This window comes from Python bivittatus, unplaced genomic scaffold (genome assembly GCF_059951505.1).
Source record: "Python bivittatus isolate LINGU-HERP-01145 unplaced genomic scaffold, Pbiv_v1 ctg000480_np1212, whole genome shotgun sequence".
NCBI lineage: Eukaryota > Metazoa > Chordata > Lepidosauria > Squamata > Pythonidae > Python > Python bivittatus.
Window position 1 is genome coordinate 82,655,246 of NW_028277075.1, and position 11,437 is coordinate 82,666,682.

General features: G+C 36.8%; 1 protein-coding gene across 1 annotated transcript in view; it reads left to right on the forward strand.

Moving 5' to 3' along the window:
* SLC49A4 (solute carrier family 49 member 4) overlaps nucleotides 1–11,228 on the forward strand; it is a 92,835-nt gene extending 81,607 nt beyond the window's left edge. The window contains exons 8-9 of the mRNA XM_088146430.1: nucleotides 5,099–5,281; nucleotides 7,211–11,228. Coding sequence (XP_088002556.1) covers nucleotides 5,099–5,281; nucleotides 7,211–7,326 — 299 coding nt within the window. The 3' untranslated portion in view covers nucleotides 7,327–11,228. The remainder of the gene's footprint in view (nucleotides 1–5,098; nucleotides 5,282–7,210) is intronic.
* The last annotated feature ends 209 nt before the right edge of the window (nucleotides 11,229–11,437 follow it).

Here is an 11,437-nt window from a genome sequence, read left to right on the forward strand (position 1 = left end):
ACCAAGTTTCTGCGATGAAAATGAGATGTTAAACATTTGTTTTCTGGCTTATATTTGCCATGATAGAAACATAATTGTAAATTGGCAGTTTAGCCTTCCCCCATCTCAAAACAGCACTTGATTTTAATCTTTCTCTTCTCTTAGCCTCTTGAGAGTCCACTGGAACCCATATATTGTCTTTGAAGGCCAGATTGTTTATTAGAAACCAAAGATTTTGTTTTTCCTCTTCGGCTCTTCTACAAAATGCATCATCCAGCAACTCAAGAAATTTTATTTTTAAAATAAAAATAAGAGAGTCAACTTAAAGAAGATGGCAGATGAATTAAACTTTGTGGTAGTTGTATTTGTTAATGGCCAAGTTCACTCCCAGGTCAAGCACTATATTCCATGCAATCCAGTGGTCACTTTACAAATGACAATATTTTGGGGAAGTGAGCTACTACAAGCATAACCTAATTTATGGTCTACTTGACTTGAGCACTTTCAAATAACATTCTGCATCCTTGAATGCCTTTTTTAGTTGTTTGGGATTGTATTAAAGAAAAATCTGAACACTCCCCCCTCCCGTCTCATCAAACCAGATACATAGTAATACCTTGCAGTATTTTTTTTTTGTTTGTTTTTTTTTAGATGCTAGGACCTATGAACTTGGTTAGTAATTAGGATTTTGTTTTCCAATAATGCCCAAGCTGGAACTAATTCTTATCTTTGGTATTAAAAGCATGAAAGATTAATAATTGGCTGTTTGTGGAATGGTAGGTTCTATTTGTTTTGGAGTTAAATACATATAGATGTTTACATTTAAGAAATAAGCTACACTTTTTATAATAACTAGACAACCCATGACCCCTTGGGTCATCGTTTCAGAGATATTTCCTTACCTAAACAGAGCAATAGAATAACCAAGGGCCAAAAAACAGTGGGAGTGTGTACCACTTGCTGCTGGCTTCCCCATTGACTTTGCTTGTGGGAAGCTGGCAGGGAGCATCAGAAATCTCCCTCCCTCCCTCGTATAATATAGGCTTGCGCCATTTGTCCTCCCCTTACCACTCTCAGGGAAGCCTTGGTGAAGCCGCCACCTCCTCCTCCTCCTCCTCCTCCTCCTCCTCCTCCTCCTCCTCCTCCTCCTCCTCCAGTGGAACTGCATGCCACTTTGGTGGGGGGAGGTGGAACAAAGGGAGACACAGACCATGAGGAAAACTGCACCTATTCCCCATTCTGGCACATTCCCAAGGGCCCCCTCCCTCAAGGGAGGAAGAAGACTCACCCATCAACCAGTGGCACCTCCCCAGCCAGCCCTACCTCACCAGCAGGGATCCATCCTTCCCTCAATGCCTACAGCTGTTAAGAGATTTCAAATTTCTGCCTCATTTTCAAAGCAGCCAATCGCCATTCACCCCTTGGGCCTTGCTGCCAGTTGATTGGGCGCAGGGGACAGAGGGATGTGGGAAAGAGGTTGGGATATGCCCATGAGGATCACGTGGCCTGGGCTGACCACAGCTGTGCAGCAGCTCAGGAGTGCTAAAGCAACCACAAAATTTCCCTAATTTCAATCCCATGGGAATAATGGGTCCCAGATTTTGGATGCATTCAGTAAATTAGCCCATTTGAGATAGCTTGGTTCAAAAATTGTTGCCCTATAATGCACCATTTCATCCAGTTGAAGATTACAGACACAAGAGTTTTAGTAGTATATAGATAGCTGCAGCTTAAGGACCTGCAATCCAGACATTCTGACCTAATTCTCTAAACAGTGAAACCTTTCTGTATACAAATGAGCCTGCACATTAGCTATGTGTAAAGTAGACACATGTTACTTTGGAGTAGGATAATATTATTGTTTTTACCACCCAATAAAATTAGTAGGCAGAGAAAGAGAATAACCATCCTTCTTAATAACATATAAAGCCCAGGACAGGAACTAAAACTTCTACTTTGGACTATCGAGAAATTTATTTTGCTCCATATATGGCCATGTTTGTTGTTTAGATGTTTGCTTCGTTTTGGATGATCTAGCTTTATCTCACCAGAGCCATTGCTGCAGTGGAAATGAGAAAAGCACTGAACTCATTGAGAGCTGTGCTCTGCTATTTATACATTATTCTGGTACAAGAAGAGCTTGTGGAAAAATATTAAATTGGGCTCTTTCAATTAAACACTACTAGAATGTTCATTCATGTGAAAACATGAGGCCTCTTGAGGTTTAGAGACATGACAATGAATTATGTTACAGAATTTGGAAATTATTTTTATAAGATGGTATTCATGTAGCTTTCTACTGTTCTGAACAAGGAGCTTAAGCTAGCCAATGCATATCAGAGACATATTTATTCAAGAGAGCAAAAACATCTGCAGGCCTGTCCGTGTAGCAACTCATTTATTGTTGTAATATGTTTGCAATAATTGAGTTCCAAAGGATGTCAGAATAACTCTGAGAATATGTACACATCTGTATGCATGGGTGAATTTATACAGCTGCATACAGATATTTTCAATTGGGTTTACTTGTTAGATAAAACTTTAGTAAGTTCTCTGCTTATTGAGTAAGCATATGCAAACAGTGGGATGACATCTGCCCATTATAAAGAAAAATAAAAATGATGTCCTAATCCTTATGCTCAATTATTGAAGATAGATTCAGAAACTCCAGGTATTTTCTACACAGCTGGATACATTTATTTGAACAAAGTAATGTGCCCTTTATCCTTGAGTTCCATAGAAAAATAATGAAGTGGTAGAAACTTCCACTGGCAATGCATTTTTCAGCTAAACTATATAGGAATTCCTTTCAGATAGCTATGATTGCATATCAGTGCACATTTTGGAACAATTGTAGGTTATACATATTCAATATACTTTAGATAACCCACATATATACATATGCGTCATGCTATTTCCTTTTGACATAAGCAGTATTATACAAAGGACAGGAACACTAATAGGTAGTGGGAAAACAAAATTAATGGTATGATGTAAGAAAACAGGAAAAGAAAATATAGATAAATCTGGTTTACACCATTCAGTATACTTCTCCATACCTTTCTATCCTTATGAAACATCTTTGCTTCCACCACATAGAACTGCTGACTTAGGTATTGCCTTTTGATCTTTAAGGTTCTGTTCTCTCTTTTTGACAATCTTGTAACTTACAAAAAGAAAGCCAAAATGGAGAAGCCATGTGTGAAAAACTAAGTACATCTTATGATTCAATAGCTTGTAGAACCACCTTTAGCAGCAATAATTTGAAGTAATCGTTTTCTGTATGACTTTTATCAGTTTCTCATATCATTGTGGAGGAATTTTGGCCCACTCTTCTTTACAACATTGCTTCAGTTCATTGAGGTTTGCGGGTTTATGCACAGCTCTCTTGAGGTCCCGCCACAGTATTTCAGTCAGGTTGAGGTCTGGACTTTGACTGGGCCATTGCAACACCTTGATTCTTTTCTTTTTCAGCCATTCTGTTGTAGATCTGCTGGTGTGCTTGGGATCATTGTCCTGTTGCATAACCCAATGTCGGCCAAGCTTTAACTGTTGGAGCCTCACATTTTATTCTAGAATGCTTTGGTATACAGAGGAGTTCATGGTCAACTCAATGACTGCAAGGTGCCCAGGTCCTGTGGCTGCAAAACAAGCCCAAATCATCACCCCTCCACCACCGTGCTTGATGGTTGGTATGAGATGTTTTTGCTAATATGCTGTGCTTGGTTTTCACCAAATGTGGCGCTGTGCATTATGGCCAAACATCTCCACTTTGGTCTCGTCTGTCCAAGGGATAGTGTTCCAGAAGTCTTGTGATTTGTTCAGATGCAACTTTGCAAACCTAAGCCATGCTGCCATGTTCTTTTTAGAGAGCAGAGGCTTTCTCCTGGCAACCTTCCAAACAAACCATATTTGTTCAGTCTTTTTCTAATTGCTCTGTCATGAACTTTAACATTTCACATGCTAACTGAAGCCTGTAGAGTCTGAGATGTAACTCTTGGATTTTTGCAATTTCTCTGAGCATTTCACAGTCTGACCTTGGGCTGCATTTGCTGGGACATCCACTCCTGGGAAGATTGGCAACTGTCTTGAATGTTTTCTACTTCTGAATAATCTTCCTCACTGTAGAATGATGGACTTTCAATTATTTGGAAATGGCCTTATAACCCTTCCCAGATTGATGGGCAGCAACAATTGCTTCTCTAAGATCATTGCTAATGTCTTTACTCTTTGGCATTTTGTTAACACACACCTCAATGCTCAAGAACAGCAGACTCCTAAAACTTCAGGTTTTATAGAGGTAGTCACACTTGCTGATGATCAATTGATCAAGGGCATTTGATTAGCAGCATCTGGCTGCTACTTAGCCTTTCATACCTATGGGAGCAGTAAGGGTGTACTTAGTTTTTCACACATGGCTTCTCCATTTTGGCTTTTTTTTTTTGTAAAATAAATGATGACATGGTGTAATACGTCATGTATTGTTGTTCATCTGAGGTTGTATTTACCTATTTTTGAGAACTGCTAAGGACCAGATGATTTTTATTATGTCCTGATACCTAAAACCATAGAACTCAAAGAGGGTGTACTTTCTTTTTCATATGACTGTATGATCAAATCACATATATTTATTGCTTTTGCACTGGTCACACACATTTGTTTTCAGTCTGCATTTGTTTAGCACCTATTTATTCTTGATTCTATACTTGTTTTTCCTGTGTCAATATGTCCCTTATGATAGAGAAAATTGTATGTTGGCTTGCAAGGTAATCTCAAAATTAGAGTTCCTTGACTTGCATAGAATAGTGCATACATGCTTGGTGTAAAACTAGGCTTAGATTGCATTTGTGGCATACTGGCTCAGATGTACCAAAACCTGGTTATTATTGTGTCACTGCTAACAGGAAATCTGCATATGTCGGTGGGTACAATTATGGTTGGTAAACTAGTCTTCTCTCTTCTTATCCTACTAAAACTCATTATGTGAAAGCCCCATTTGTGTGTCATATTTAAAGTTATAAAAATCTGATCAAAAAGATGCAAATCATTTTATTATTGTTATAAAACTGACTGCAGCAGTAGTGTTGCGCAGAATCACTGAATTTTGCTTTCATTGCAGCCACACTTTATACTTCCTGCATTTTGCTGGGTGTCTTCTTGAACAGCAGTGTCCCTATCTTCTTTGAACTTTTTGTGGAAACAGTCTACCCTGTTCCTGAAGGGATTACCTGCGGTGTGGTCACCTTCCTAAGCAACATGTTCATGGGAGTTCTTTTATTTTTTTTTAGTTTCTACCACAAAGGTAAGAAGTGTTTTGAATGCTTGCTCATATAAATTTACCAGTGTGATATAGTTCATCCAGAGTTTCATTCACCAAGAAGATAGACTGCGTACAACTCTTCTGTTAATGCTAATGATATTGAGACTAGGCCATCTAAGTGTTTGTCTAAGTGTGGGTCAAAGAACGACATCTTTGTAGAAGCATTCCTTTGAAATGGGAATAGCAGGGTATCTTTAAAATAAACATTGTGGAGATTATTTTATATGTATGTATTTTAACAAAGACCAGTGGAATATTATGGCCATGAATCACATTTGTAGCTGGCAAGCTAAACCTCTGATAAAACTAATCCAGTCTCATGCTTCAGGGTTTGATCTGATTCCCTATACTGCAAAGGGAAGAAACAGTGCAATCATTTCTTTCCTGCAAACTGTTTGTTTAATCAGTTTCCCAATATAGCAATAAGTGCTTCACAACTTGTGTTTTTGTTAGCTTCATGCATATATGCAAAACAGTTTGATAAAGAAAGGCCAAAGTATATTCATGTTTGTGTGTATTCTTCAACAAATTACGTCTGTTAAATTCCAGATATCCAAACTTCCCATTAGCAAGTTTTTAATAATAAGTTTTAAAAGGTTTTTATGAATCCTGTGAAGATTGGAGCTCTTAAGTCTCATTGGTTTTGTTGTTGGAATGAGAAAAAAGATGGCTCTCTTGCATTCAAATTATTTATTGGCTCAAATAAGAGCAGGAAAGTCGTTCATTCTTTTGTTAACTTTAAAGGAATAAAGAGTTTGGAAAATCTCATCATGAGCTTCCACTAGGCTGTCTTTACTGTGGCAATGATTATTTGGTGTATTTTAGAGATGTGTGTATCTTAATTGTATCTCGTGGTAATGAAAAAAAATTTGAACAATTTATTTGGATGTATGTTTGAGAGCATAGCAGATGCTTAGCAGATATAATTACCTTCAGCCACGATATTGCTGTGACTACCTGGTGGGATGGGCTGTTAGCGGCAGAGTTTTGTAGTGGTTTTGCTACTTCCTGTCAGAATGTGTCCAGGAGTATTCTCTCTTGTTGTCAGTGTTGTTTAAACCTCTGCATGAAACTGCTGGGAGAAACCATTGGTAGCTTTTCAGCAGCTCCCCAGTTCTCTGCCATTGCATCCCAGACTTAATGATCCTGGTGTAAAGTTTGGTTCTGAGTTTAGCTGTATTAATGTTTATGGCTATGCTTTCTGTTTCATATTTTGTTTTATTGCTATATATTCCTTGAGTGGACTTTTTTTTAATAAAAGCAATAATACAATTATTAGTCATGCATTAAGATATATAATTGTCTACGGTAGCAATGGTTTTGTTACATACCCCCTCTTTAATGTGGAGGTTTTAGAGAAAATATATTGTGTTTTATATTTAGCCTGTGGATACAGGATTAACCTAAGCCATTATAGTTGAAGGGTTTTTAGATTTAATGGTGTGTGGAGAGATTTAGAGAAATAGAGAACCAAGTGGGTATTTCTTCACTTTGCATTGTTGCATTGCCCTTAGCTCAATTATAGAATTTTTTTTTATTTATTATTTTAAATTTGGGACCTGATTTGCAATTTTGTTTTTCTTGAGACAGTTTTGTACGCTTAATTTTCTTTTATGTGTTTCAATTATGATAGCTAATAGAAAACTCTCCCAGTTCTGCTTTCAGAAGTCGCTAATGACATGATTTCTCACAGTACCCATTTTTGATGAGACCAGCTCCTTCTGGTGAAAGTATTCATTTTGAGATTTTTTATTTTTACCTGAAGAAAGCCTTGAGGCTAAAAGCATTCCCCCCCCTCCCCACTCCAAAAGTATTGTCAAGTCTAAACTGTGAGCCTGTTTTAAAATTACTGCTTTATTAAAGTGAGTACAGTGTTACACAAATAACTAAGACTACTTTTCCCCCCTCTAGAATTCTCTTGGTTTAACTGGTGCCTCCCAGGATCCTGCTTACTAAGCCTTCTGCTCATCTTATGCTTCAGGGAATCCTATGACAGACTTTATCTCGATGTGATTGTCTCTGTTTGAAAACATAAAACAAGGAAGTTGAAGAGGAGGATGGAAAATAGTACTGGGTTTGACCTGTTTCTTTGGAAACCATATAGACTAAAGATTACAGTACACATTCAAAAATTCACCTGGACTTTTTGATTGAATTTACAAACAAAAAGGTTTTTTTTAATTCCTATTATGGCATTTTATCATTTAGATTATTATGAGGAGTCTTGTACTTGAATGGAATTAGAATATTTTTTAAAAAATACATATTCAGAAGAATGCGTGCTAGGAAGAAACAAGTTTATGAACTGTGATATTTTATTTAATAAGCTGTCTAACTGCAAAAATTTGTGCCAACTAAAACTACTTATAACAAAAGTAAAATAGCAATATCATCTCATTTAGGAATTAATGATGGAATCTTTATGTCTAAAAGCTTCTTTCTTTCTCTCTTTTTCTTTTTTTACTGTCTGGTGTTTAATGAGAATTCTGATAATCCCAGATTTGTCTTGTTTTGTAATAACACGTTGTTCTTCATTGTGGCATATTCATAGTCGTGCTTCTGTGATGACAAAGATTTTCAACATAGTTGTCAGGACTGAACAAATTGTTGATCTCTCACTGTGAATCATCTTCTGTTTAAAATGGAATAGGCATAAAATTACACTAGGATTTAAAAATAATTATGGTTAAATACAAGATCTAAATCTAAATATACCATTCTTTTACTTCCCACTCCAAACACATAAACGCACACATGCAGACTTCCTACTAAAGGGCTCTTGGCAATTGGTGCTATAAATTATCTGAAATTATTTAAATATAATTGCCTTATAGCCTAATCCTGCTCCTACACAGACGTTAAGGTAAGTGGATGTAGGATTGCAGTCATAGTAGCGGAAATTGTTTCTGTTGTTAAGGAGTGATTATGTCTTGTAAATATGGGTTGTTACTGAACACTTTTACATGCTTTCCTGAGAAATTTCTTGGTTTGTGAGCTCTACACAAAGAAGGAAGGCCCTCTTCTCAAAGTCTTTGAAAGCCAATGAAACAAAGATGATGTTTTTTCTATTATAGATTAGGCTTCTCATCAGATTAGTTTACAACTTAAAGGCTCTGCTTTTGTTTTTTAATAACTGTTTAATTATGAGACTTATTGATGGTCTCAGTGGCCAAAAAAATTACAAAACAGATCAAAATGTCAGAATGTCCAGCTTCTGAAGTTTAGCATGAGCTGGAAAACTCAGTGCTTGCAGTACTGCTCGTGCACCCTGTATAAAGAGGGACAATTTTTGTCCGACTTTTTTTCAAATGCTGTTTCATCTTCTTTGATTGGTTTTTCAAAGTCTCCTGTACAACAAATCTGAAACAAGTCACACATTGCTGAAGGCAGCTTTTATCAGTGTGATTTGAGAGATTGTCTGCCTATATTTACTAAATGATGGCTAGTGAGGTTCTCTTTCAACAGAAATATCTCCTGTCACTGTGCTGTACTCCAGTTCCCCCCTCCCTTGTCTAGAATGTCATCGCCCATATGAATGTTTTTGGAAATGGAGTTTTCTCTGTAACCAGAGTATTCATGAGGGAGTAGAACCATTGTCTATTAATACTACAGTTTCTTTAGGAAATGAAAGTTGAACTACAGTATAGAATCAATGCAATTATTAAGGTTTGGGTGGTGGGGTATTGAAGCATAACACAACTGTTATGGCCAGTGGCTTTTTTGCTTCAGCAAAAACCTTGATTTAGATCTACTCCACCATTTTGAGGAGTTTCATTTATCCTCCTTATACATTTGGGGAGGGGCAAAATGTCAAGATGGAGGCCACGACTACAAATTGAGTTCCTGGCCTTTCGTATATTCATTGTGACACATAAAAAGGGAAGGGGCTTAAATTGAGCTGCTGCAACTGCCATCTTGAATTTTTAATCCCCCCACCCCTGGATGGCCATCATTTGATCATTATGATTCAGAAATAGCACTTTTTGGTTTGTCATTTTTCCTATAAGTAAGTGAACTATTTCTTTAGATTACTTTCAGGAACTTCAGTTGCGTTTTTGATGTTGTTTTATAGAATGAGGCTACAGTACTTGATGGGCTAGAAGGAAAGGGCTGTTGCATGCATTAATATTCCCTTGGCCTGGCTCTTGGTGACATGGGCTACCCATGGAAACTGTCAAGAGCCATATTAAAGCATGGGCTGTGCTGATTGGATGAACTGAATCTTGGCAGCTCATGAAAGATGAAAGGCATCTTCACAACAAAAAATAAGCCATTATTTATCTTCATTTAAATAATTTTGGCCTACTATTTAAGTAGGATGCTTAGTAGTTCTTAGTGTATATCCACCTGTTTGGGAAACAAGAAGAATAAAATCAGGCTGCCAACAATGAATAAATGTTACCACTTAAGGACCTTTCAGACAATTCCTGCTTCACTGTTGCGCAATAATAAGGGGCTGTCCAGAATTTGCCTGATAAAGCAATGCCAAGTATCCCCAGTTGGATCATGACTGGAGTAAAGTTGTATACATTGAATGTACGATAGAAGTAGCCCATGTTTTCTTCCACAAATAATCTTTCTGTCATTTGTTATGTCTTATTTTGCTTTGCTTTGTTCTGCTTCTGCTCAACTTGCTCCCTCGTATCAGATTAGAACTCCTGGATTAAATGTGTTAAATGTTCTCTCATCAGCATTCTTTGCCATTTCTGTCAGTGGGGCTTCAGGGAAAGACACTTTAGCACTACAGTAGGGGGTCTCTCTGCAGGAGGCCAGAGAAATTTAAACAGAAATATTTCACATTATTAAGCAGTAGCTGGCAGTTTGTGATAGCTTTATGCCTGTGTTCCACAGTTTTTGACTAGCTTCCCTGTAATGGTTACTGAATAACCGTAGCTGTCTATCCTGTCTAATTTCAGCTTCAGAATAGTATAGATGCTGAACATCTGCAAGCGGAGCAACTTTAAGCACAATTATAAATGATTCTGTAAAATTAGTTTTAAAAAACCTGCTTGTTAGACAAGTTAGCCCTGAAATTTCCAGGACTGGCCCATTATTAACTCTTACCCCAAACTTATAATGTGCATAGATCAATGACAATATGGAAAATTGAGTAAAATTACTCTAGCTTTTATGCATATGTACTGCCTGCATAAATGTCATGGTCCTGCATAATAGCTTTGTTATTAATAAGGCTGGAAACTTACTAACTCAGTATAATTTATTTGTAAATGAGCATAAGATTGTGCTGCAAGATAAGTAAGATTACATTTGCATTGGGTAGTGCCATGGTACATCAGTCTAGGACCAGGTTTGTCCATATATAATGATTCCATATATAACTAATTAAGGAACCTGTAGCCTTTCATGTATTGTTGAATTCCATCTGCATTAGTGATGATCAGGGTTAGTAGGAGTTCCACCCTTTATATTGAACTAGTATTAAAATAAATTAATAAAGGATAGGCAACTTTTTAAGATGAAGGGGTCTTGTCATTAAGATTATTTTGGTTTGTTGCAGAAGGCTCATCAAAGGGCAACTTGGATATTTAAAGGATGAGCTAATCATAGTGAAGAATTTGAAAAAAAAAAAACCTTATTGATTTCAGTTCACAACTCAACAGTGTGAACTGTTTCACACTGTTTCACAGTGCAGTCTGTTTGCTGAGAGGTAAATCCCATTGAGCTTTACTAATTCTTAATTTATTATTGCAGCCTTAATGAAATTAGTGGGATTTGAAAAATGCATAATTTTTATTGGAATCTGTGCAAGCTTGCAATGAGAATTCCATCATAGATACGTGTGATTCCTAACTCTTCTTCTTTCTGTAAAAAGGTATTAGGACCACAGAACATTTTATACTGACTTCCATGTAAGCTACCCTTATACAGAGAAATCCTGGACTTTAAAAAAAAAAAAAAAAAAGTAAAATAGTCACCAGAGGCAGGGGAAGGGATGCTAAATATTTTCCATTCTTTTATTTTCTCTGTTAAGTTGTGCTATTTTCCTCCATGACTTCTAAGAAGAAAAAATGAATAGTGAACAAAGAATTAAGCATTTTTAGTCTTTCTTTGTTTTTCGTATTTGGATTTCTTTTCTTTTCTTTTTTTAAGAAAAAGTTACATGGAAGACCGTGGTAT